At 40.0% G+C, this 27,670-nt stretch overlaps 1 protein-coding gene across 4 annotated transcripts; it reads right to left on the reverse strand.

Annotated features, from left to right (window-relative positions):
* Positions 1-1,723: 1,723 nt before the first annotated feature.
* Positions 1,724-25,931, reverse strand: cntn2 (contactin 2). Of its 4 annotated transcripts, XM_058055476.2 has the most exons (24): positions 25,726-25,931; positions 21,327-21,414; positions 20,819-20,960; positions 19,909-20,084; positions 19,741-19,836; positions 19,461-19,673; positions 18,949-19,051; positions 18,550-18,731; positions 18,342-18,478; positions 17,734-17,863; positions 17,517-17,667; positions 16,354-16,481; positions 15,639-15,814; positions 13,649-13,769; positions 12,099-12,257; positions 11,862-12,011; positions 10,369-10,439; positions 9,760-9,994; positions 8,281-8,396; positions 7,986-8,172; positions 6,921-7,033; positions 4,683-4,851; positions 4,534-4,596; positions 1,724-4,409 (listed from the first exon to the last, which is right to left on the reverse strand). In XM_058055476.2, the coding sequence occupies exons 2-23, from the start codon at positions 21,397-21,399 to the stop codon at positions 4,580-4,582; spliced, it is 3,045 nt and encodes a 1,014-aa protein (XP_057911459.2). In that variant the 5' UTR covers positions 21,400-21,414; positions 25,726-25,931; the 3' UTR covers positions 1,724-4,409; positions 4,534-4,579. The 4 variants fall into 4 exon arrangements, with proteins under 4 accessions (XP_057911459.2, XP_057911458.2, XP_078654804.1 ...); XM_058055475.2 differs by lacking the exon at positions 4,534-4,596; XM_078798678.1 differs by having other exon boundaries at positions 1,724-4,596.
* Positions 25,932-27,670: the final 1,739 nt, after the last annotated feature.

A 27,670-nucleotide genomic window follows, 5' to 3' on the forward strand; every position in this document is an offset into this window, starting at 1 on the left:
TGACGCTAGCCTCGTAAAATTACAACTTTTTTCTCTTTAAAATACAACTTTTTTCTTCTTAAAATACAACTTTTTTTCTTATTAAAATACAACTTTTTTCTTCTTAAAATACTACTTTTTTCTTCTTAAAATACAACTTTTTTCTAGGAACATTTTGACTTTATTCTTTTTTTATTCGTTTTTTTTTCCAACTAGATGAAATTTTTACTCATTAACAGTATGGCTTCATTTCCATAATATTTTGACTTTATCTTTATTACCATCTTTAAAAAAATCATTTTTTTTTAAAAAAAAAAACATCTTTTTATTATTTAAACTTTATGCTACTAAAACGATGTTGTTTCCCCAGGACTTTAATCTCTTATAATTATGACTTTTTTTTGTGAAATTATGAGTTATTTTTTGTAATATTTTGGTTTTATTCTTGTAAAACTATTGCAGATTTTTCAATTTCTGCTGTTGGGTTTTTAGGTTTTCTTGTTAAAGTATAAATTTAGAATGTACTGTAAATCAATACAAAAAATAGCGATGCAAAGCAGATGGTCCCTGGGCCGCACTTTGGACACCACTGTTATAAAGGATCTTGAACTGGTGTGAACATAATGCTTGTGACAATATGACTTGATGACTTTATTACGTTAACCATCTGGCGAAGTCAGCCTGTGAAGCTTAAGCATATGTACTTATGGACAGGATATCTTATAATAAAGTAATACTAATATTAATAATGCAGGGAGAAGTCCTTCACTTTGTGAAGACATGTCATCCGGGTCTGGTGCATGTCTCACCCTGCATTGAATGAATGTGTACTGTGTACTTATGTGTACTGCGACTGACTCCACGTGGTAGAAAATGGATGGATGAATGGTAAACAATGAACTCAGAGATGCTTTTGTCTTTATTTTGGTTTTTCATGGTAACACGACCTTTTAATATGACATAATATTACCATGAAGAAAAATAAGTTTGTACATTGGATCTTATCCCAAAAAGAAAGGAAACATAATCTTTCTGTTGTCATAAATGTGACAAAGTATTACATAAGAGCTGATAGATGCTGACAGCATTACAATGACAAGGACAGACTGTTCTCATACTGTATCAGCAAAAACACTTCCATATTGTCACCGTGACTTTTCCAATCAGTCTGCTGGTTATTTCATAGTAGATCATGTGACAAGAGCAGCGATGTGCGGTGAAGTTCATGGCTGGTGAGGGACACACTTACATTAATACTTGCAATATTATACTGTATTATTGGCGGAAATGTCCAAATTCAGGGCGGCACGGCGGTCTGGTGGTTAGCGTACAGACCAGGGTTCAATTCCACCCTCGGCCATCTCTGTGTGGAGTTTGCATGTTCTCCCCGTGCATGCGTGGGTTTTTCTCCTGGTACTCCGGTTTCCTCCCACATTCCAAAAACATGCTAGGTTAATTGGCGACTCCAAATTGTCCATAGGTATGAATGTGAGTGTGAATGGTTGTTTGTCTATATGTGCCCTGTGATTGGCTGGCCACCAGTCCAGGGTGTACCCCCGCCTCTCGCCCGCAGACAGCTGGGATAGGCTCCAGCACCCCTGTGACCCCGTTTCGAAAACCGATATGTCGATATTATCCAACTCTCAATTTCCGATACTGATATGTGTAACATGACATATCTCCTGAATGAATATGTTTTTTTAATATCGGTTTTCATGATCGGGAATAAACAAAATCTGATACCGATATTACCTTTTTATACTACTATGGGGCCACCATGCCTCACCTAGCTCCCCTGACCACACGTCACTGGTCCCAGCTAAGGGTGATCGAAAATGTTGTCAATTCCACTGTGTTTGTCTTGGCACAAGTACAGTGGAACCTCGGTTAGTGTACGTCAGCATGGATAATGTCCAAAATTTACGGCAAGATTTTGTCTTGGTTTTCATAATTTTTTCCGAATAGCACACAAAATGGCTCATCTTATCGTGTTATTAATACACTGAGTGAGTCCAACCGAATGAACACTACTGAATTTAAAAAAACGAACTCATAGCAAAACAGGAAATTGCGGTCCAGTCTGGTACATGTTGATCTTGCTGCCACATCGCATCTTTGGCAACAATCAGGTTTTCAACACCAACTAAGGTTTCACTGTATTGGATATTGTTGATACACCACCATGGATGGAATGGATCAATCAGGAATGAAATATTTGGACACTTGTTACTAACAGGAAGTGTTCTTTGTGTGAGATAAGCCCTGAAATCAAGATCATTGCTAAACTTATATAATATCATAATTATGTTGATATTTACACCTGTCAGCTCTTTGCGCTTCAAATTTCACAGCCTCCTGCTGTCAGTTTTTAATAAATCCTGTTGGTTCATGGTTGAATACGACCTAAAATTAGTCAAAAATATGCATTTTTAGGCTAACTTTACATATTATTTGCCTAAATGAAGCATTTTCAAGCATAACAATGGCTTAAATAAAGTATCATACAAATATACACAGGCATTCAGAGGATGCATTCAAAGACAATGTGTTGGTATGTAATTTGACACTGGTAAGTAGGTGTCAGTAATGTTACATTGATGGGACAACAGCCACTGCAGGAAGTACTCTACAGAACAGAAAGTACAAAAAGAATAACAAGGAAGTCTCCCAATATTAACGTGTGAGTCAATATTCAAGTCTTGTTTTCTTTTGTTACATCTACAAATAAGAGTAATAAGGTAATAGGACTATAAAGGTCATTGTAGGGGTGTTGTTTCATGTCTAGAGGGCTCTGATAATATTAAAAACATTTTTAAACAGGTTCTCTATTTTTGAAATACTACTTCACTGAAATTCACTTATCACAGTCGAATGTGGACTAGTTATACGTGATAAACAAAGGATTACTGCACTTTTGCCCCAGCTTTTGTATGGTTGGCTTTACATGGAAAATGTTTGCTCCAATTTTTCCTCAGTTTAAGTAGACATTTGCACAAACTAGCCTGTTTACCCCGTACTCTATCATTCCACATAATCACATGGCACCCTGTGGCACCCCAACAGAGCACCCTGAGATAGTGATAGAAGTGAGTGATAGATATGTGAAAGTTATGGGGAAAGAATAGATATGCACTCCTGATCAAAAAAAAAATATTTTGCACTGTTGGATCTTACGGAGGTTCTAAGTAGGCGTGTCCTGATCCGATAATGATATCGAATATCGGTCCGATATCAGCCAAAAACCCCAATATCAGATTATATGATCCTCCATGAGCTGCACGATGGTTGAGTGGTTATCATGCAGGCCTCACAGCTTGAAGACCTGAGTTCAATTCCACCCTCGGCTATCTCTGTGTGGAGTTTTCTCCGGGTACTCCGGTTTCCTCATTCCAAAAACATGCTAGGTTAATTGGCGACTCCAAATTGTCCATAGGTATGAATGTGAGTGTGAATGGTTGTTTGTCTATATGTGCCCTGTGATTGGCTGGCCACCAGTCTAGGGTGTACCCCGCCTCTCGCCCGAAGACAGCTGGGATAGGCTCCAGCACCTCCACAACCCTCGTGAGGATAAGCGGTAGAAAATGAATGAATGAATGAATGAATGAACCTCCATCTAGAATCTCTGACATTGGCACTCCGATACAAGCAGTCCATTCCAGACTTGGTATCAGCAGTTCTATCCAGCAGCACCCCTTCTATTAAAGAACCCATGTGATCACAACAGCAGCGTGCTAACCTTTTAGCAAGGTGTTGGAGTGATGTCAACCGTGTGGCTGTGTTTTTCGATCCGAAACGTCTGAAAATGACGTTGCAGCTGAGTACAGAAGTTCATGAACATATCATGCATGAGTTTCCCGTGGTAACACGGAAACTAGGAAAGACGACCGCATCACCACAGCTTCCTGAAAAATCCATCACTGTTTGTGTGAAAGTGTGAGAAACTCCCTCAAGACAGCAAAACGTTTTTGACTGATATTTTGGAACAAATGATGATGAAAACCACTTTACATCATTTTGTGTATGTGAATGACAGATGAATATGGCATCTTGTTTTTACTTTTGTTTATTGTGATTTCCACTCAGTCGTCCAAATACTTGTACACTGTAAATACTGTAGATGAAAGTATAGCTGGTCACACCTCATGTCCCTCATAAAACATTCATTGACTCTTGCCTTGCCCATTAAAAAAATGACATTTGAGTTTGTCTAACACAAATATGAAAACTGTACCTCCTGCAGGGTTAAAATGTCCCCAGCTGCCAAATGCCAAACAGGCTGAACACAAAAGAACTTTTAATTCAGAAAAGAAAAAAAAGTCCAAAAGGCTGAACTCACAGTCCTGACAGAAAAACAAAAAGAAGCGAGCCAGTGAGGAAATGTATTGGATGACGACACGCCGTGGCCTGGTTCTGCACCATCATGCTGGTTCCTGCAAAGACATCACAGACCATTCATACATCAATAAATATAATACACAACATTCCATATGCTGCATATCGCTCAATAAGACATCAGTTGATGAAGAAGGACAAATTAAGAAACGAAAAACTTACCACTGCCACACATAATGGGAGGAGAACTTTTTTCACTAATTCATGTTCATGGCTGACTCCATGCTTTGTTAAGGTAATGGAATGGAATGTCATGTCTCATCAATGTAACATTACTTCACTCATTTAAAAATACCGTAACAGAGACTCACCTGAGTCGCGTGAGACTATAATCTCACGTGCAGGTCCGTCGCCGCCCTCACCCCAGGACCGCACTTCCACTACCACGTATCCGTTGTCTTTGGGCAGCGGTAGCTTCACTGACGTCTTGGCCTTGTCCACCACCTTCAGAACTGCCTGGCCTTCATGCTTGTACAGAACCTGCCATCATGAAAACAATCAATTGGAATTTATTTTTGTGTTCAATCAATGATGATGATGATGATGTTTGGTGGAGACGGGGATCTTGGTGACATCATAATGTGAACTAGATTAATTAATTTGCTCCCATCACAAACTTTCAGTCATACTGATGACTTTTCCCGTTTGCATACATTTTACATACTGTACATTCATCTCTAACCATTTGTAAGGGACCCCCTCTGTCATAACTTTGGGCCCCCTACCTAGGGGGCATGCCCCCCAGTTTGAAAACTACTGGTCTTAACAATGATGCCACAATATAAACAACACAGAAAAAAGATTGTCTTACATGAAAATATTCATTCATTCATTTTTTACCGCTTATCCTCACAAGGGTGGACCGATCGCCAGCCAATCACAGGGCACATATAGACAAACAACCATTCACACTCACATTCATACCTATGGACAATTTGGAGTCGCTAATTAACCTAGCATGTTTTTGGAATGTGGGAGGAAACCGGAGTACCCGGAGAAAACCCACGCATGCACGGGGAGAACATGCAAACTACACACAGAGATGGCCGAGGGTGGAATTGAACTCAGGTCTCCTAGCTGTGAGACCTGTGTGCTAACCACTTGCAGCCTACATGAAAAATATTTTTTTTTACAAATATAACACCATGAACTATTTACAATTGTCACATTTACAACTGAACTGTACGTGTACGCGCACATGCATTATAGTTGCCCTTCTATACATAACCTCCTTCATGCAACAAGCCTTTTCACTTCCTGGTTCTTTTAGTGTTCTTTTACAAGGCAAAGACTCTAATGAAATACACTTCTGCCACCTGGATGATGTTTTTTCAGCTTAAAACTGCACCAAACATGCTCTTTTTTTATTGTGTATTCTTTGTGCCTCAAACGCAAAAAACATAAAAGACATATAAATACGTCTTTGGTAGTGAATGAGTTAATCGGTTCCAGAATTGACTGTCATATGAACATTTCCGGAATGTACATGGAATATCTTCCTAGTTAGAACATAGAAACCTTCTAAATATGCTTTTAAACATCATTAGAGCCCTCTAGACATTAAATAACACCCCTATAGCCACCTTTAAACTCTAGCAAACATAATTAAAAGAGAAAATAAGACATATAAAACAATAAGACTCGTGCATGTTACTGTAAACATATTCTGGTGCGAGGCTTACAGGAAATGACGTCTGGGGTTCTGAGTTGAGTTTTAGCTTGCCGTGGGTTACAGCGGCGACAGTAGCCCTTGTTACGAATTATTCCGGTGATCAAGTCTGGTGCTTGTGTGTCCCACCCAGCATTCCAGTATTACGACATATCATTCACGTCTTTGAATGCGTTTTCTGAATGCCTTAAATTTTTATTTTATTTCAACTAGACCATTTTTAGGCTTGAAAATGTTTAATTTAGGCAAAAAATACATACAATTTATTTTAAAATATTCAACCACGAAACAACATGCTTTATTATATTATATAATTATAATTTTATTAATTATATTATTATTTATATTATATTATATATTATATTATATATATATATATATATATATTTTTTTTTTTTTTTTTTATGTGATAGAGTGAAGCCACTACAGTCTAAGTGTAAGGGGCTGAGGGATTACTATATTATTATTTATTTTATTAACAGGTTCATTGAGTAAGCACAAGAAACATGGTAACATGTTGCATTATCTTGACCTTGTGCAAGGTCACCTCAGCATGTCATTTTTTAACTGTCTAATGGTTATTGTATAATTTGAACTTTGCGTTTTGTTTGATATTCCTTTTCATGGCTCACTGAAATGAAATCTAAATGAGGGCAATCAATAACGATCAAAGTACCCAGATTTATTGTTACCATCAATGAGAGTCATTCATTAAAAATTGGTGTACATAATAAATACAAACACGTGCTCCAAAGCTCAAAGGTTTCTGGTGTCACGTTTCATGCAATATTTATTCAAGTAAAGACTCCAATGGATATTTTAACTTTGTAACAACACGATGAAAAAGGGTATAAATCCATATGTGCACGATAAGACTCACCTTGTAGCCCAGGATAGCAGACTCATTGTGGAAGGCCTTCACCTGGTCCCAGCTCACAGTCACCCACCCACCATCCGTCCTCCATGACACATTTCCAGGAGGGCGATTGGGAGCTGAAAAAAACATATATACAGTATATATTTATCATATATATGTATGTATATGACTTCCTTGAATAACATGAAATCATCAATAAATGTACTATGACTTACTGCTCAAATACTCTATTCCCTTAGCGATTTTTTGCAGAAAACTGATGTGCTGATAACTCTCAATGTCCGATACTGATATGTTTAACATGACATATCTGTTGTGGTGGAATGAACACGTGCATTTTTTTAATCGGTTTTCATGATCAAGAAAGAAAATCTGATACTGATAATTATAGGTTATCACATGGTTTGTCTGGTATCAGGCCAGGTATCATGCCCCCAAGTGTCAGTATCAGCCCGAGACCGGGGGCATGATACTGGGCCTGATACCAGACAAACCATGTGATGATCTTATTATCACATATTATTTAATCATGAGCTTATTATCACGTACTATTTAATCAAAAGACCATTTTGTTTCCAGGAAAAACAAAAAAAAAAAGCACAGACGGCAGCAAAACAAACGCTTTGTGTTCACGCTCGTGCGCTGTTCTCTGATTGGTTGTTTCACAGGCATGATACCAGAGCAGCGCGCTCTGAGTGGACAGCTACGGGGGCTGATACTGGACATGGTTAAGCTCTATATTTTATCAGTATCACTGCCCTGGGCTTTGACACAGTATCATTTCGTTCTTTTCCCGTATCATTCATGGGCGGTTTCTAGGGTACAGGGCCAATTAATACTGTAGTATGTGATAACCAATATCGCATTTTTATGCTGATATCAGGTCGATAATTATCAGACATCCCTACTTAGTATATTCATTCATTCATTTTCTATCGCTTATCCTCACGAAGGTTGCGGGGTTGCTGGAGCCTATCCCAGCTGTCTTCAGGTGAGAGGCGGGGTACACCCTGGACTGGTTGCCAGCCAATCACAGGGCTGGAAGAAAACTGCTGCGTATATGCTTACGTGGTTTCCTGGTGGTGACTGTGGAGCGGGGGGATGGCGGGCCCGTGCCGGCACTGTTATAAGCCACGACTGCAACATGGTATCGCGTGCTAGGACGAAGTCCAGACACCCGAGCTGTTGTTTCGAGTCCTGCTGTCCGCACTCGGTCTGCCGCCGCTTCCCGTTCATGCTGGCGCCAATATCGAATCTAAAAGAATCCAGGATGGACATACAAAGTCTAAGTCATCTTTCACTCTTGTGAAAAACAAACAATTGATGCGACTTATCTTTCAAATTTTTCATGTTTTGACATCACCTCGTATCCTCTGAGGATGCCGTTGGTATTAGGTTGCAGGACCGGCTCCCATGACACCTGGATATCGAAAGCTGTCAGTGCAGTCACATTGATGCTCAGAGGTCCAACTGTTGGTTCTGTGAAAGTTTGAAGAAAGAACGTTAAACACCAACATACATACCGTATTTTAATCATAAGAGAGGATAAGAGTGGCATCATTCAATTACAGTGGAACCTTGGTTAACGTCATGAATCCGTTCCAGAAGGTCCAACTCTAACCAAAACACACTCTAGCCAAATCAGTTTTTTTCCAGAATAAAATAATTCCCATTAAAAATAACATTTGAGAGACTTATTATGTAACTGTGTTGCAGTTAGCAAATAACTACAGTCGACCGCTGATGACATCATAGACAGGGAAACAGCACTGGTTAGCGTCATTAATCTGTTTCGGACAATACTCAAACCAAAATGGGCTCTAACCAAGCAAGTTTCCTCATATAAAATAATTTCAATCCAATTGATCTGTTTCAGACACCCAAAAATGCAAATTGTACTTAATGTTGATAAGGCCTTCCAGTACATTCTAGCAAGAATAGTGAAAAACGGATGATCTTTGAACTTTGCAATTACTTTTTTATGACTTTTTTTCTTGAATTCAATAGTGGTCACGCTCGTCAGAATGTTATTGTGCCTCACAACCTTCTTTGGACTCATAGCGGCTTATGTAGAGTTTTTTGCACTCAATGTGTCACGATCCGCAAGCTCGCCTGTGTGACAGTTTAGTTGGTTTATATTTCTATGCCTTGGTTCCTGTTTCATGCTCTTGTTTTGGTAGCGTTTCCTGTTTTGTCTGCCTGCTTTGATTTTCCCTTATCACTCGCACCTGTTGCTAATTGTGTTGCCCTCCTATTTAGTTCAGGTGCGTGCTCCCTAGTTTGTTGCTGCATTGTTTGTTGTAGCTCCCCACGCTACTCCAACCGTCTTCGCTTGTATCCTGCTGCTGTATATCATATCAGTATATATTAAATAGACTTTTGATCTGCACTTGGATCTCCTGCTCTCTGCAGCTTGGGGTCGTGTCGCAATGCCGAAGCCAAGACGTGACACAATGAAAAACTGCACAGACAGGCCTAATCAATGCAGAGGGTCCATTGATTGGTCGCTTGATTCAGGAGGCCCTACATGTACCTTACAGGCTGCTGAAGCAAAGTGTGAACTCAGTATCGCAGACACATAATCCAAGATGGCTGAGTTAAAAAAAAATTGTGTTATGAGCACCATATTGCATGCTAACCTGGTGAGCGAATGCAAACCAAGGCAAAATTTTAGCAAAATTTTGGCTGTTAACTGGGGTGAATGTTAACCAAGGTACAACTGCAGTAGCAAGATAATATAAAACTAATGAGGACATTGTGTGACAAAAATACATGAAGAACACAGTTGGACTGATTCAGTGTAATAGTCTACATATGTTTGGAGGATTGGAGATCAACTGACCTTCCTCAGCAGAGTGGACAACAGCAATCTGGCTGAATGGACCTTCTCCCCTGCGGTTGTAAGCTTTAATCTTCACCTCAAAGGGCGTGTACGGCATCAGGGAGTCGTTGGAGTACACATATCGGGATGACTCCACCAAGGGAATGCGTACCGCTGTCCATGACGACGTGTCTTTCTTCTTGAACTCCAGGGTGTAGCCAAAACCATCACCATTCTGGTATTCTCTGGCCATGGGCTGAAATGTTGGGCAGTAGATGTTAGTGTGTGGATGAATGCTAAACACATATTAGTCAACTTTTAAGAAACTGTCATATAGAATCGGGCTGTGTAGGGAACAGACTCGAGAGAGCAGATCTTCCTTAGACAGTAAAGTTGTTAAACCAATCCAATCCAGCGTTAATGTTCAGCTCATCATTTTCCATCAAAATCATTTTCCATGACTGTAACAGAGTGACATGGTTCAGGTGGTAGATTGGTCGCCTCCCACCCCGATGGCTGCTGGTTTGAGCCTCGGTTCTTATGTAATCGTTCAACAATTATTACGTTTTTTTTGTCCACTAACTCAGGACATATAGGACTGTTAAAAAAAAATAATCGTCTGCTACTTACCGTCCACGTAATTATGAGCTCATTTCCATCTCCTCCTCCTCCTCCGAGTCCACTTGGAGCCACTGAAGGAGCTGAGGACCAAGTGTATAAAAACATCATGTAAAACATACTGTATATAGTTATACAGTAAACCTCGGATATATCGGAAATTCGCTCACAACGGACAGATAAAAAAGAACTGTAATGCATTTCCAATAAAAATTCATTGCATATATCGGATTTTTTATAACGGATTTCGCCTATTTCGGACAAAATCTCCAGTCCCGTACCAATGCATTTCTATTAAATTTCCCTCGCATATATCGGATGGCCGCATCGTGGCGCTCCGATTCGCCGAATCATGACAGGCCGCTATACGACGTCATTTGCAGCGTTGCCTGCGTGATTTATATTCACGTTTATTATTCAGATTTAGGACAAATATAAAAGTGAGTGACGTCAATAATACTAGCACAGCAGTGAATGAGATCTTAACCTCACTATTGGAAATAACGTAGGCCTGACGGGCGTAACAGGGCCTAGCTTAATTAACAATTTGTTATGCTCAGAGTCCAATAAAGTTAAATTCTCATTACCTTACGTCTCTTTTCATTGCCCAGTCCAGGTACAATGGAAACATAGTCAAGTGCCTTTTTATAACGGATAAAATCCGATTTATGCATATACCGGATATAAATCCGATATATGCGTAAAACGGACATTTTCCGGTATACGCATATAACGGATTTCGCTTATATCGGACAAAACCAGTGGGAACAATTGAATCCGATATATCCGAGGTTTACTGTAAAACATAATTACTGTTTCGCCACCATCATTGTTGTTTTGTGGTTGAATATTGCCACTTATTAGTAAAGCAAATTGTAGATGTTATTTTGCCTAAACCGGCACGGCGGGCGAGTGGTTAGCGCGCAGCTAGGAGACCAGGGTTCAATTCCACCCTCGGCCATCTCTGTGTGGAGTTTGCATGTTCTCCCCGTGCATGCATGGGGTTTTCTCCGGGTACTCCGGTTTCCTCCAACATTCCAAAAACATGCTAGGTTAATTGGCGACTCCAAATTGTCCATAGGTATGAATGTGAGTGTGAATGGTTGTTTGTCTATATGTTAGTATAGACGTACTACAACAATTTGGAGTCATTGGGCTCTAATTTGGTATACCAGGCGCAGCGGCAATGGGGTGTCCAGCAGTCCAGCGCAGCTCGGCGCACCAACGCCTCCTCCCCTCCCAAAAATACCTTTTTTTAAATTAATAGTAGAACGTATTCCATGACGAAACAGTAATAATTTATTCATTTCTTTTGGAAAAATGTGAACTGCAAAGTGGCAAGGGACAACCATAGATGCAATATTAAAGCCACCTTTCAATGATATTGATTATGAGGTTCACAGTCGGTGTATCATTGCAAGTGTAATATTAAATCTTACACTTAGATTTCCATTATTTACAAAGGGACAGTATGTAGTAAAATGAACATGTGTGTGTGTCCTTACGTGATTGTTGTGTGCGGATGGTTTGTGACGGCATGCTTGGCTCTCCACTGCCCAGGATGTTGCTGGCGATGACCTGGAATTGATAATCCATCCAAGGTAATAAGCCCATCACGACAGCAGACTCCGCATTTCCCTCTATATTCACCGGCTCTGCATTCAAATCATAATAATGCATAAAATACTCAGGACCCACATCAATACCAAAATCACATCACTGAGTGAGATGACTTCACTCACCGGTCCTCATCTGCTTCCACTGGGATGACAGAGACGATCGGCCCAAAATCACATAATTGCCAATGGGACTGTGGTTGTCATAACCACGACTCCATTTCAGTTCCACTGAGGTCTCTGCAACATTCCTTACCAGTAAACCTCCAGGAGGTCCTGGGGGACCTGGGGGCCACAACAGGAAATACTGTATACTTCAAGGTCCACAAGGTAACACAGTCTATATATGTATATATATCTAATCTCATCAAAGTTTTGGAACCACTGCTGTAACCCAATCCATTTTTCCCATAAATCAGTTCCAGAAAGCCAAAAAACATGTTTGTATCGTTTTACAATGAATTAATTTTACACAAAACAACTCTAAATGCACATAAATAATGAATGAACGGGACAAATGAACATTTAATGTTTAATGCAAAGGAAAGCCAATATAGAGCTTCTCTACTTATTAATAACATATGCTAGGAGAATTTTCTTGATTTTGACTTTTGTCCATTTAAGTGGTTGTGAATTTTGGTAAAATTGTTTTAGATGTTGATTGCACCACGCAGATGTTTAGTACAGCATGGGTATAGTGACAATGATTGTCCATTACTATTAATATAGAAGAATATGAACATAAACAGAGCCTTGTCATGGACTTTGGACACATTTTGAATATACTGTATTTTTTCTGCATATGTGTATCTTTAGGCTTAATGTATTACGTACATGGCTCCACCAACAGTGACTTAATGCCTGCTGATTTGATTGGCAGTGAAGATACAGTCCCTCTTCTATCACAGAAGAAGGGACTAAAACCTTTTAAATACGCTTTTAACATTATTAGAGCCCTCTAGCCATGAAATAACAGCCCTACAGTCACCTTTACACTTTAATTACTCAAAATATTAGACATAATAAGAGAACATAAGACATTAAAAGCTTGTGTGTGTTGCTGTAAATGTGTTCTGGTGTTAGGGGAGCTGAGTGGGGTCTGAACAGGAAGTGATGTTGAGTTGGCATGGTTTACAGACCCCAATTAATTATTGGGTATTATTGGGCCTGTTGTGAGATCATTCAAACCTACAATAAAAGCCTGCTTTTCAGGCGATAGTCTGGTGCTTCTATGTCTTAACCACCATTACGATAACATTATTGACACCTAGTGATCAGTGTCAAGTACTACATATCATCACAATGTCTTTGAATGCATCTTCTGAATGCCTTATTTGTATGTTACTTCATTTTCCCATTTTTATGCTTGAAAACGCTTCATTTAAACAATATGTCAAATTTGCTGACTACTAGTAATAGGCCACATTCAAGATATTTCTGAAAAAACGTGATTGAGTGAAGTCATAAAATTTGAAGCGTGGAGTAGCGAGGGATTACTGTACTTCACATGTATTATCACACCAGCTCAAATGTGTGCTGAGTGTTCTCATCTTGACTGTAAACAAATAGCTGGACAATGGAAATTTAACCACTCAATGGACTCTTTTTTTTGTCATTAATCATCAATTTTCTTTAAGAACAATATTGTCCATTTCGAAATGTGTGTCCAAACTTACCTCGTACTACGAGTTTGGCTACAGCTGAAGCACCATCCACCACAGTCTGAGCGCTACAGGTGTAAGTACCTGCCTGACTCAGCTGAGCATTCACAATAAACAGATCTCCAATGTTTTCTTTCTACAATGCAAATAAATCAAAACAGGGAACAAAGACATTTCATAAGTCAAACAAGATTCATACTATCAACAAAATGTATATACATGATCGACAATCATCAATCATCCATCCATCCATTTTCTTCTGCTTGTCCAAGTCACGGCACCAGGAGTCTCTTCCAGCTCTACCGTGGGGACACCTAGGCGTTCCAAGGCCTGCTGTGAGACCTGTGTCCTCAGTCTGCCTCTAAGCTGGGCATGCCTGGAAGACCTCACTAAGGAGGCATCCAGGACGCATGCCCGAGCCACCTCAGCATGGATCCTCTCCACTCAAAGTGGCAGCAGCTCTACTCTGAGCTCTTCCTCTTGGGTGACAGAGCATTGGACATTGACTCAGAGTGGGCAATGTTCTGCACCATGGTGGAGGAGACCAATTGGAACTGTGGCCAAAAGGTGGTCGGTGGCTGTTAAGGCAGTAATCTCAGATCCCGTTGGTGGACATCAGTGGTAAGGGACGCGGTCAAGCTGAAGAATGAGTTCTATCATGTCAAAAACTCCAAAACAAAGACGTGGGAGGAGTTCCATGGAGAATGACTTGAAGAGATTCTGGACCACCATCTGCAGTCTAAGGAAGTGGAAGTCAGCACCGTGTGTGGTGCGGATGGTGTGCTGCTGACCTTAACTCGAGATGGTGGTCAAAAGGGAAAAGAATACCTCCTTAATTCCATGTACACATCTTCCAATGAGGGAAAAGTACCTAGATATTCTTCAGTGGGATCTCCTATGAATAAAGCTCCTCAGTGGCACGGACCCCAGTAGGGATCCATCCAGAGTTCCTCAAAGCTCTGGAGGCTGTGAGACCATCTTGCTTGACACAACTTTGCAACAATTCATGGACATTGGGGTCGGTGCCCCTGGTTGGCAGACCAAGGTGGTGGTTCCCCCTTCAAACTATTGTATCGTCAGATTTCTTGGTAAGGTCTAATTGGGGGTACTGGAGTGGAGGGTCAAATAATTGAACCTCAGATTCAGGAGGGACAGTATGGTTTTCATCCTGGTCGAGGAACTGTGGACCAGCTCTATACTCTTGGGTCCTTGAAGGTGCATGGTAATTTGTCCTACCGACTGATCTACATGTTTTGTAGATGTGGTGAAGTCATTTTACGAAGAATCCACTGGGAGGTACTCCGGGACCACCTGATTCGGGTGGGTTGCTCCCTGTATGACCGGTGCCAGAGCTTTGTCCGCATAGACTACAGGGGCCTTAAAGACAAATACCTGTTTCCCATTCAAGGATTCTACTTTTCTTCACTCAGCTACCATCTTTACTAAACTAAACCACCTGGTTTGCATTCAGAGGGGAGAAGACTGGAGACAACCCTAGGCCCCTACGCCTCTGTCATCCAAAACGCACCATAGTCAAGCCTGATGCCTTATCTAGAATCTGCGGACCAGAGGTTGACGATCCATTTCCAGAACATAGAACCTCTGAGTAACGGGAGGTGGACAGGAGGGTTGCCAGAGCCCTCAGAGATGCCCATGTGCCAGGGGGTTGATATGACGTACTGATGTACTATGTACTCCAGTGGGGACACTCCTCCAGAAGTTCCGGTGGCAATCCATGAACGAGGACATCAGAGAGTTTGTCTCCACCTGTCTACGCCCAAAACAAGCCCTCTTATTGTCCTCCTTCTGATTTAGTCCAACCAAGTCCAGGGTGTACCCCGTCCCTCCCACCGAAAGTCAACTGGGATAGGCTTCAGCTACCCGTGACCGTAACGCAGACACGCGTTATAGAAAATGTGTGAATGGATGGATGTTTTAAGAGTGTACTAAGTGCACAGTGAACATTATGATTGATGGGGTAAAAAAAAATCAGTCATGCACTCACGCCCTCCACTCGATGGTAGGGCCCAGTCGAGTCCTCCAGGTCCAACAAAGCCCCATTGAGGGCCCAGGTGAAGGTCAGATCCATGGTAGGATCATGGGAGGCGTGACACTGTAGCGTTACATTCTCGCCCTGATTGATGTCGGCGTTGGAGGGAGCCAGTGTGATTTTGGTGGCGTCTGTTTTGGCAACATCATGAGTAATGTTAACTTTTATTGTGAAAGTGTACAATTTTAAACATTTCACACTAAAAACAGACGTAAGCAATGCTAAACTCTTATATATTAGGGAAGATGGTTTAATGAAACAGAGTAAAATCAGCTGAGTGACTACATATGTAAAAAAGTAACTGCCTATTTTAAAATACTTATAATTTAAAAAAAATAATAATTTATTAATTTATTCATACAGTTACACTATATTTTTTGAATTTTTTGTGAATGTTCCATGATGTATTGGAATTAAATCTATGGCATATTTAAATCTATGAACCCATCCCACAAGAGTTCATGAAATCAGTTAATGCGGCCCCCAGGCATCTTGAGAAACCATATAAAATTTTAAATAACACTCAATGCAATACAATTTCTTCTCAAGATCATTTCTCATAAGAATTATACTTCCGAAATTTAAGTTCTTAAAAATAGGGAATTACTTTTCAATCACCCTGAATATACGGTGTAAATATATTTTTCTGCAGTGTGTGTACATACTATACCTCTGACAGACAGGTGTCCTGTGCTGTTTGCTTTGCCCAGGTAGTTCTCAGCAAAGCAAGTGTATTTGCCTTCATCTGCCCTGCTGATATTGGTGATCCACAAGATCCCGTCTGGAGTCACGGTCACCCTGTGCAAACACAAGGTGGCAGCCGTGGACAATATATCAATACATCACAATTTATAATAATCAAAAACATAACATTTCTGGGGTATTTGATGTCATATATTTATTCTCCACATTATTATTTATTATTTATTGGCAATTACACTGCTGTGTTATTGTGCAATGACAATAAAGAAAGTCTATCTATCTAGCTATCTAAAATGGTGCTTTGGTAATTTCTAAGCATAGTGGTCCTCAACTGGTTTGGTTTTCCAAAATGTGGAAGTGTCAACTCAAATAATATTACATATTTAATGAAAATACATTATACTGCAGCTGGACTTTGGGGTATTGCAAAATATAGTAATCCCTTGTCATAGTTACTTGGTTCCAGACCGGACTGTGATAAGCGAATTTCGTCAAAGTAGGATTCCTTGCATAAAATATTTTGTTTATTTTTATTTATTTTTGTGGCTTGGTTAATATACAAGTCCGTTGTGTAAATGGAACACTGTTGACTTTTTTTTTTTTGTGAGGGCTTTAGGGTCAATATAGATATTTCCCATGAGGTCTGTTGTTAGCTAGCTCATATTAACTTGTTTTCTCTCATTATAATGCACAGAAAAGGGAAAAAAATATGTGTTCATGTTTCACATAAGCATTGTGAATGATGGGCAAAATTCCCCCAAAAGTGCAGTTCGCCTTTACATAAATGCCATATTCAGCCATGAAACAGCAGATTTATTAAATAGTATCCTTTTGAAAAACAGTCATAGAAAGAAGCAGAGAAATTTGAACTGCAAAGTGGCAATGGACGACTGTAACGCTGAGTCGGCAGAAAAAAACAATACTGATATGAACTGATATATCATTTTCATGCCAGACTCAGCTGATATTATTGGACATCCCGAGTTACATGGGTGTTGGAAGGCTGGTTCTGGTCCACCTGAGGTCAAGGGGACCCTGACTAGCCCGGTAAGAATGCACTGTAGATAGGTTCCTTTTTTTGTTTTGTTACTATGATCTCTGTTTAATGTGAAGAAGATGTCTGCTAAAAACCTGCTACTGTTGGTGAGCAACTCGGTCCCACGACTCCAGAACAGGCTTGGCTTTGGGGCAGCTCGAGGGCGACACTCGATCATCACTTGTCCCCCTCTGGCTGCGGGGATCAGCTTCCGCACGGGGTTCAACCGAAAGTCTGGAGCCTGAACTGGAGTAAAGGAGTAAAATTAAGTTAGCCTAATCGAAGAGTGTCTTCTAATTAACTTTATTCTACCTTGGACTCGTAGCTCAGCAGTAGAGTAGATGGTTCCATGCTTGTTCTCGGCCACACATTGGTACATCCCAGAATCTTCCAAGGCGAGGTTGCTAATCTTGAGACGAGCTCCATTCACCTGTACTCTGTCCTGATAAAAGAAGGTCAGAAAGACTATTGAATTTAACATTATTAAAGCCCTCTAGACTTTAAATAACACCCCTATATTTACCTTTGCACTGCTATTACCGATATATTCAACTTTTATTCATTAATTTTCTACCGCTTTTCCTCACGAGGGTCGCGGGGGTGCTGGAGCCTATCCCAGCTGTCTTTTGGGCGAGAGGCGGGGTACACCCTGGACTGGTCGCCAGCCAATCACAGGGCACATATAGACAAACAACCATTCACACTCACATTCATACCTATGGACAATTTGGAGTCGCCAATTAACCTAGCATGTTTTTGGAGCACTCGGAGAAAACCCACGCATGCAAACTTCACACAGAGATGGCCGAGGGTGGAACTGAACCCTGGTCTCCTAGATGTGAGGTCTGCGCGCTAACCACTCGACCGCCGTGCCGCCGATAATCAACATAATAAGAGAAAATAAGACATTTAAGACACACCTGTGTGGCGAGAGGTTGTCCATTACGTAGCCAACGAATGGAAGGTCGTGGTTTACCAGCAGCCACACAGCTCCAGTGAAGCTCTGAACTGATCTCCACTTCCGAGTCACTCATCACCTGCAACCACTCTGGCTGAGCTGGAGACAAAAAGATAAACATAGTGGGAAAAATAGACAAAAACTAAGTGCAAAGTAGGCTAGAAAAACACCTTGCACACTGATGCGGCCCTGGTGCGTATCAACTCCTTGCGAGTTATAGGCTTCACACTCGTAGACACCCTCGTCGTCGAAGGAGAGGTCTGGCAGAATGAGAGTAGGACCTTCAACACTAGAACCTGCCTTGGATGGCATGAGTCCATCCACCTTTCGCCATCGAACCTTTGGGACGGGGCTACAAGGGTAGAAAAACTCAATCATCACAATATTACAATATTATCACAATTTATTGATGCTGTGCTAATTTACAACTCATTACACTGCATTGTACAGTATGTATAGGTAATATTTACATCTATACTGTATATCTGTATACTATAATACATCTATATTATATCTAAAACAGATATTGGAGTAGTAATATATGTAAGTTTTCTTAAAAAGAAACTTACTTCCCATAGGCAAAGCACTCCAGCTGGGCAGTGTTTCCTGCTAGGACGTAGTTCTCTGCAAGGAATCGAACTTTGATGCTTGGAACTGACTTCCTTACATTGACTAAAAGAAAAAAGAAGTACTTCTTTAGATGGACTACAATGAAAAACATATGCTTTTCTTACATTGACTACCATTTCTTTCAGCTCAATTCACAACCGGACCTAAGAATTTTTTGGAAGTTCTGGTGACCATGAAGGGTTAAGATGCGACATAAATATCGTGATATCGAAATCACATGTCCACAAAAAAATAAACATTTTGCGCAAACCTGACAACAGAACAACGTACAAAACACACACAATGGCCGTACGGAAGACATACTGTACTGTATCTTGTTTAAAGAAGTATCTTCCTGAGATGTACTACCATCAATGTTTTGAAATGAATGTTTGGTTTTAAAAGACTTGCACCTAAATTTGCCGTGTCAGCAGTGTGACTTGTAAGCTGGGCTGCTGAGCTGGTGTCTTACCATCAGGCAGCACCGTCAGCTGGTTGGCTTTGCTAAAGGTGCTCTTGGTGCTGATGTCCATGTTGATCGTGGTAAAACAGAAGTAGTTTCCGGTGTCGTTGGGCTCTGCTTTGGCCAGATACAGGTTCCCCGTTACCTGGGACACAAACCAGCGGCCATCATCTTTCTTGATGAAGTTGGGGAACTCATTGAGGAGCCAGCGGTAGGACAGAGCTACAGGGGGACAAGATTGGATCAGATGAGAAAAGTACTGACGGATGACCAATAGTGAACAGGATACCTGGATAATGTGGAGGTGGCTGACATGCGAGGAATGTCCCAGCGCCTTCATAAGCTGTCTGAGGACTCCTGCTGTCCGGAGGAAAGTCATGAAGGTCTAAAGTAAAGAAAGACCACCATGATGATGTGGTTGTGGTCACATGAAGAGAAAACATTCATTTTTACTTACAGCCAAATTTAAGGATAGCTGCTCTGCTGATAATGGTTCCACAGCGGTTGATGGCCAGACACTGATAAGAACCTGTGTCTCGACTCCATTCTGGTCTACTGATCACCAGGTTGCCAGCGACCAGAGTGTAACGGAGGTCTAAACCCAATGGGACCTCGGTACCATTCACCAGCCACCTGTATTTCAAAGAGAAACATAGCGTCCAGTATACAGTATATAGTACGTGATAATACCATTTTATTGGTAATGGTTGATAATGGTTCAATGTTTGATAAATGATTTAGATTTGAGTGGGAGACCATCTTGTGGTAGTCCAGTGCATGTGCACCTCATCATCAGGGTGGGTAATTTCGCAGCTGCAATAAACGGTGGCGGTAAAACACCTTGTCAGTCAACACTACAGAAATAGGACAGTCCATTTCCGTAGTATGCCCTGCGCAGGTTTGGTCGCCATTATGGTAAGCAGAATCCAGGCCACCTCTAATGAGGACAAGTGATATAGAAAATAGATGATGCATGGATTGCTGCACGAATGACGAGTGGTTAGCGCTCAGGCCACACAGCTAGGAGACCCGAGTTCAATTCCCCCCTCGGCCATCTCTGTGCGGAGTTTGTATGTTCCCCCCGGTACTCCGGCTTCCTCCGACATTCCAAAAACATGCTAGGTTAATTGGCGATTCCAAATTGTCCATAGGTATAAATGTGAGTGTGAATGGTTGTTTGTCTATATGTGCCCTGTGATTGGCTGGCGACCAGTCCAGGGTGTACCTCGCCTCTCGCCCAAAGACACACACACAACCCCAGTGAAGATAAGCGGTAGAAAATGAATGAATGAATGAATGAATAATACAGATGACAATGTGTGTGTGACAATGTGTTAACTGTGCATGAGCTGTTTGGCACTACCCACCTGTAGGAAGCAGCTGGACTGGCCCTGGCCTGACAGCTGAGAACCACCTTCCCTTCACTCAGACCTTCTGGGTAAATGACACTGCTTGGTTGCTCTTCAAAAACTGGCCCACTGTCATGACCAGATACACACACGTCCCCACCTGGAAAAAGGACAACAATTCACACAGACCACACAGCACCTGGTGTATTAAATGAGAACCCTTGGTCTGAACCTGGCACCCTTATGAATGCTTGTGAAGTTTGTGCTGTATACAAATATTGTTTCCGCATATAAAATGAAAAAGCCAGAGGAGTCGTTTATACTGAAGGTGCTTAATTACACAGATTGTTTGATAAAGTCTGTGAGGTGAGCCAACTCAGGACTATTTTCCAAACACTTCCGTGGGCACCGGCCTGAGTTTGGCACATGTGCCGTATGTATACTGTATCACAAGCAATACAAAGAAAAGTGGGATGAAAACCATTTGAGTGATCAGAGTGCCCGTCGTGTGAGAAAGTGAACTTGCCAAAAGCCGGGAGAAACAGCGAGGTGAGAAACAGGAATGGCAGCAAAGACGCCATCTTCTCATTCCAACACATGTGTCCCCGTTGTGCCTGTGCATAAAAAACAGATGAGTTGAATATATACAGTTCATACTGTACGTGTGGGTGGTGGTGGATGGGACCTTTTAGGGGTTTATTTTTTGCTAAAGAAACATGATACATATGACAAATATTGCATTTATTTGCAGTGAAGTGTAAAAAAACTATGTGTTTGTCAGGATGTGGCCACTAGTATAATGTTGCAGAAACATTTATTATACACCATGACTTTTTAATGTCTTTTAACTCATTCAATCCCAGGCCCAATCCCAGTATCGGCCATTTTGGACGATTTACACGGAATTGTCAAGGCACACAGAATATTGGTTTCTAGAGTTCTATAAGCATGGGACCTGCCGAAAAAAGAAAGATTATACTCTCATCGGGCGGCACGGTGGTCGAGTGGTTACCGCGCAGCTAGGAGACCAGGGTTCAATTCCACCCTCGACCATCTCTGTGTGGAGTTCACATGTTCTCCATGTACTCCGGTTTCCTCCCACATTCCAAAAACATGCTAGGTTAATTGGCGACTCCAAATTGTCCATAGGTATGAATGTGAGTGTGAATGGTTGTTTGTCTATATGTTAGTATAGACGTACTACAACAATTTGGAGTCATTGGGCTCTAATTTGGTATACCAGGCGCAGCGGCAACGGGGTGTCCAGCAGTCCAGCGCAGCTCGGCGCACCAACGCCTCCTCCCCTCCCAAAAATACATTTTTTTAAATTATATATCTGCCCTGTGATTGGCTGGCGACCAATCCAGGGTGTACCCTGCCTCTCGCCCGAAGACAGCTGGGATAGACTCCAGCACCCCCCGTGACCATCATGAGGAAAAGCGGTAGAAAATGAATGAATGAATACTCTCATCGTTCATCAGCTTCTACCTTTTTCTGTTCTTTAGTCATCAACAGTAGAAGTTTCAGCAAAATATCACTTCTCAACAAAAAAGGGTAAAAAGATACATTTCAAGCATGACTATCACTCTGACACAAGCAATACTCATTAGTTCTTCATTATTCCACAGTAATTAATCTAAATGTACATACCCTAATTCCTCAGTTACTACTACACTCATGAGTTCCTCATCAGTTTTCCATTAGTTCCTTTGTATCTACTCTAAATGTATGTGAGTTAGTCATTGGTTCCTCAATAGTTCTTTATTACTTCCTCAATGACTACTGTATATTTGTATACCTACCTAAATCTATATCTATCATCCTAAAGGGGTGGGGTGTGGGTGATCTGGAAGGTGCTTGTCACTGCCGGACTTCCATAGACAGAAAAAGCCTTTTTTTTACAGTCAAATGCATTAAGGATATTTTTATTTAGTGCTGAATGAATGAATACATTTGACCGCCAAGATGGAGGAAAATATATCCACGCTGACCAGACGTTTGTGATATTTGTCCAATTGCATTAAATGCCAGTATGATTTGACAGATAAGAGCCGCATCCTTCCCCCTGCATTTTGTACCATCTATGATGTAGCTGAGAGGCTCTTTGGTCACAGTGTGCAGACACGGCTTCTTGTGTGTCAAAATGAAGTCTCACTCAAACAAGTAACGATTCATCCAAATGGTCAGACATGAGCAGCACGAATGACAAAGCTTGAAGTGTCCACTCACTCTCAGAAAGTGAGATATCAATGGAGTCTATTTGATGGGTGGATTACGGCGTGGTACACAAGTATGGGGCAGCTGAGAAGCAAAGTGTGCAGATTTTTAGAATGGATAATTGTCTCTGAATCAAAGAGTCTTTGTCGCCTTCACTTTCTAATTTCACTCGACTAATTCATGATTCAGCATTCATGGCCCCGCACATTCACAGATTTTTGGTCAAATAAAAAAACGACTGTGTTTGATTTTTGTGTTTTTTGCTCCAAAAATAGGAGACACTTCACTTAAAATTGGTAATCATCTGTAAATATGTGATTATCATCACTGATAACGTTTTTCTGTCAAACGATTTACACTTCAGAGGTACTTGAACACACCACAGCTGTGTGTAATGACTCCCATGGATCATCTACATCAGGGGTCTCAAACTCAATTTACCTGGGAGCCACTGGAGCTAGGGTCTGGGCGAGGCTGGGCCGCATCAGGTTTTCCAAAAAAAACCAAAACCCATTTATTAAAAACAGAAAAATATACAAACTTTTTCAGTGCTTTGGTTCTAATTTTCTACAATAAAAGCTCTGATAAAACATTCCACTGTTTTCAAATATCTTAATTTTTATGTTTCTGCACAAAATAAGATGAAAAATAAATAAACAAATCAAGAATAAAGAAAATCAATCAATCAGTAATAAATAAATATAATAATAATAAAACGGCAAATAATAAAAACTTAAGAAACCACATATAGTTGTTGGGTAGACAAATTATTTTTTCAGATTAAAATTAACAAAGCATTATTAGAGCCCTGTAGACATGACAAAACACGACTATAGTCACGTTTATACTTTTTTATTTACAACATATTGCGCAACTGCAGGGTCTTGAGACACATGCTAACTCGCAAACTAGAGAGCTAGCAACCTAAACGGTAGCCTTCAAGTTATTTCCTTTAAACTTAAATAGCCAAAAACTTACCACTTCCACATGGATAGGGAGGATAACTATTAACAGTTATTTAACCTTTAACATGAACATTAATCAAACGTAATAATTTTTTCTGGGTACATGATACCATACAGCATCCATATCAAACTTGCGCGGGCCGCACTAACATTAAACTTTCATATCAAGGCGGGGGCCTCAAACTAGTGTACTGCGGGCCACATTTGGCCCGCGGGCCGCGTGTTTGAGACCTCTGATCTACATTATCATTCATTAGTGGTGAGTAGCAATACATGTCATACAGTACTTTAAATGTACTTAATAAGTGTGTGAGGCATGTTGTACAACAATGACAATTGAAGAGTCTGGAGCTGAATCTAATCTAATAATTACATTATTTCAAATGTTGATCCAAAATCGTAGAACGCTAGCAAAAGGATTTGTAGGGTGGGGAAATGTCTGATGAATATAGACATTTTCATGAGTGTGTATGTTCACCCCTGTGAAAAGCGAGGATCAAGTGCAGTACTATAACATAAATTAGGAATAAGCTGCCCAAACAAGTCTCCAACTGGTCCAAAACGCTGCTGCAAGAGTTCTAACCAGAGCAAGAGGAGATCATATTTCTTCTCCCCTAGATTGACTGCACTGGCTTCCTGTATAGGTTGAATGGTAATAAATTAGTTTTAGCTGCTGATACCACTATAAGTCTCAAACGTACCTTAAACCCCCTTTAGCTTAAATGGAATATAAATATATTCCTCTACCATAAAATATAGTATATAAATATTTTTCTACCAGATAAAAAATACACATTTGTCTGGTAGTACTACCAATAATATATCAATCTTGGTCTGCGGGTATGAATACTACCAGTAATATTACTACAAATAAAATATAAATATACAATATGAATATTTCTGTGATTCCTAACAATGATATAAATGTACATATATTTGTAATTTGTAATTAAATATTTATATTGTAAAAAAAAATTTTTGATTGGATAGTATGTAGTACATATTTACCTTTTAGCATAATTACTACCAATAATATATAAACATAATATATAAATATTTTTATAGCAAAGTATTTACTACTATAAATATATGAATACTATATGCAAAAAATGACCAAATAGTATATGAATATTTATCCACTAGCGTGATTACTACCCATAATATATAGATATTTCTCGACCAGATATTATGAAAATATTTTTCCAGCCAAGTCATTACAACAAATAAAAAATACATTTAATATGTAAATATTTCTTAGAATTATATATTTTAAAAAGTACAAAAAATAAAATTATAGTATTAAGTATAATATATAAATACTTCTCTACCAGTGTGTTTACTACAAATAACATTTGAATATACTCTAAATATTTATCTAACAAATACTCTAAATACTGTATATGTGTAGCCGAGTGATGTGCACTAGCAAAAATAATAATAATCAGAAAAAAAATCTACAGAAAAATGGGTAAAGTTCCATCATATTATCTTACCACAAGAATTGCAGCATATTGTATGGTATTATATATGGTTTTATATGTATGTGTGTGTATGTAGTCAGAAGGTACTGTACGTAAGTAAGACAAATGGCTGGGTTGAAGTTCGAAAGATAAACATGTGTGTGACATCATACAAGTCATGCTGTTGTTGTGTATTAAACGCGTCCGTCCTGAAACCCTTAAACGACAAACGTACACATGTGCTGAATGTAAAGATGAAAAGGATGTATTTATTTACAAATACCTTGCGGACGGTCCTGCCTTTCCCAACACCGAAATGCGGAGCAGCGAAAAATGTGCGCAGGAGTCCAGTCGTTGCTTAAATCCTCGCTAACGGAACCAAGCAACCTTTTTAATTAGTCAACGTCCGCCTTCTCGCTTTGCTTCACGTTCATCTCGCCTGCATCCTCACGTTCTGTCTGCTCCATGGCGGCACTAAATAAGCTCGTGCAAATACAATAATCTACTTCCGGTTGCCGTCTAACAAAATAAATGGCAGATCAGTCGTTTCTTGTTATTGCCGTATTATGAGTTTACTACATTGCATAGTTTACCAGCCAAACTACAATATGAAGACTTCCCACGGTGTGTTTTGGCTTTGAAATGTAAACAGAATCATTTTGTTATCATCCATTTGGATATTTGTGTGAGTACAGTTCAGCTTTATTAAGGTTATATTTTATACTGAAGGCAAAGTGCGACAACTTCTTGTATATGCTAAATCTAGCTTTCCTCCAGTCGCAGCACTTCTTTTGTTATGGTCTGCCTGGAAGTGATGCAAAGAGCTGGCAGGCGCTGCATCCCTGCCTCCCTCCTACCATCCTCCTCTCCTCCCTCCTCGTCTCCTCCATCCTCCTCTCCCAGGGGAGCAGAAAGAGTAAATGAAGCCACACGTCAGCAGAATCAATATGGTCATGATATAAAAGCATAAAGAAGGGGAGCTTAATAATGACAAGGACTTTCTCATTATTTATTTTTAACTTTTAACTAAATAAATAATAGTAATAAATAATAAATTATATCATTGATATAATTTCTGTGTTCTGTTGTCAGAACATAGAAAAACTGTTTCTTCTAAATGTGTTTTTTATAACATTATTGCAGCTCTCTAGACATGAAATAACACCCCTCTAGTCCCTTCTAGAAAACAGTTTAGTATATATGTATATATGTGTGTGTGTGTGTGTTTGTGTATATGTATATATATACACACACACACACATATATACATACATGTGTATGTATACCCATATATATATATATATATATATATAATATATCCTCATGTTCATGCCATAAAATGGTATATGAGTCCATGAGGAACAGACAGCTCTTTATTTGACAGGAGCCAATTATGAGCTATGAAAAAAACTCCCATTAGAAATCGCAGGAGATCATTATAATATAACAATATAACAGTCTGACTCACTGTGTCATCTTACAAAGAATGCTAAACTCATCACACAGCAACGTACCCCTCAAAAGGTAGCTCAGAAATGTACATTATCACCAATAAGAGTACCAATAAGTACCATAATGCTTTTCGTCTGCGCAAAGCATTTCACTGAAGGACAAGTGGCATAGAAAATGGATGATGGAAGGATGGATGGCTGCCAAGGTGCTGCAATGCTTCCTCTGTCTACCAGAGGAGCTCAGAGGGAGGCTGACATCATTGCAGCACCCGTGAAATATATTTGTATTGGGGCTGCTCCGATCAGGGCTCTATGCTACCGATACCCATCATCCATGAGTGAAATCGGTCGATACCGAAGTGTAAATGTTTAAGTGTTCAAGTCAGAATAAAGGTATTAAAGAATATCAGACTTTTTGTGACTGTGTGGGGACGCTATTGTGGCTCTGTCTGCCGTCATAATAGAGATAAGTGGCTTGACATGATAGCCATGCACACTATTTTTTACAGCCCTATTAATAACACAACATATATATTTTTTATATGCTACGTGGAAAATGTACGCAAACCAAAACAAAGTTTGGGAATACAGGCCATACCAAAATTGTATTGTATTCGAAATCAGTCTGCTTGGTTGAATACGTAGGTTATTTTTGTATCTTAGATGTCAGAAAATTTTTTTAAAACACATTTTAGAACATCGTTATCACACACATAGAGGGAGAATGTAAAGATCTCTCACTTGGGTTCACTTGAGCTCAAATGTGAACCAAAATGA

The sequence above is a fragment of the Doryrhamphus excisus genome, linkage group LG18 (assembly GCF_037039965.1).
Source record: "Doryrhamphus excisus strain RoL-2023G ecotype Guam linkage group LG18, RoL_Dexc_Guam_v1.1, whole genome shotgun sequence".
Taxonomy (NCBI): domain Eukaryota; kingdom Metazoa; phylum Chordata; class Actinopteri; order Syngnathiformes; family Syngnathidae; genus Doryrhamphus; species Doryrhamphus excisus.

Bases quoted from the DNA above. Each gene is read 5' to 3' on its own strand.
- cntn2 (XM_058055475.2), bottom strand. From the start codon at position 21,399: ATGTGTTGGAATGAGAAGATGGCGTCTTTGCTGCCATTCCTGTTTCTC. The intron at 19,837-19,908 runs GTAAGTAAAAAT...TCTTTACTTTAG, and splicing joins AGCTATCCTTAAATTTGGCT to ACCTTCATGACTTTCCTCCG. The intron at 18,479-18,549 runs GTGTTTTTCTAG...TTTTGTCTCCAG, and splicing joins GGGCCGCATCAGTGTGCAAG to CTCAGCCAGAGTGGTTGCAG.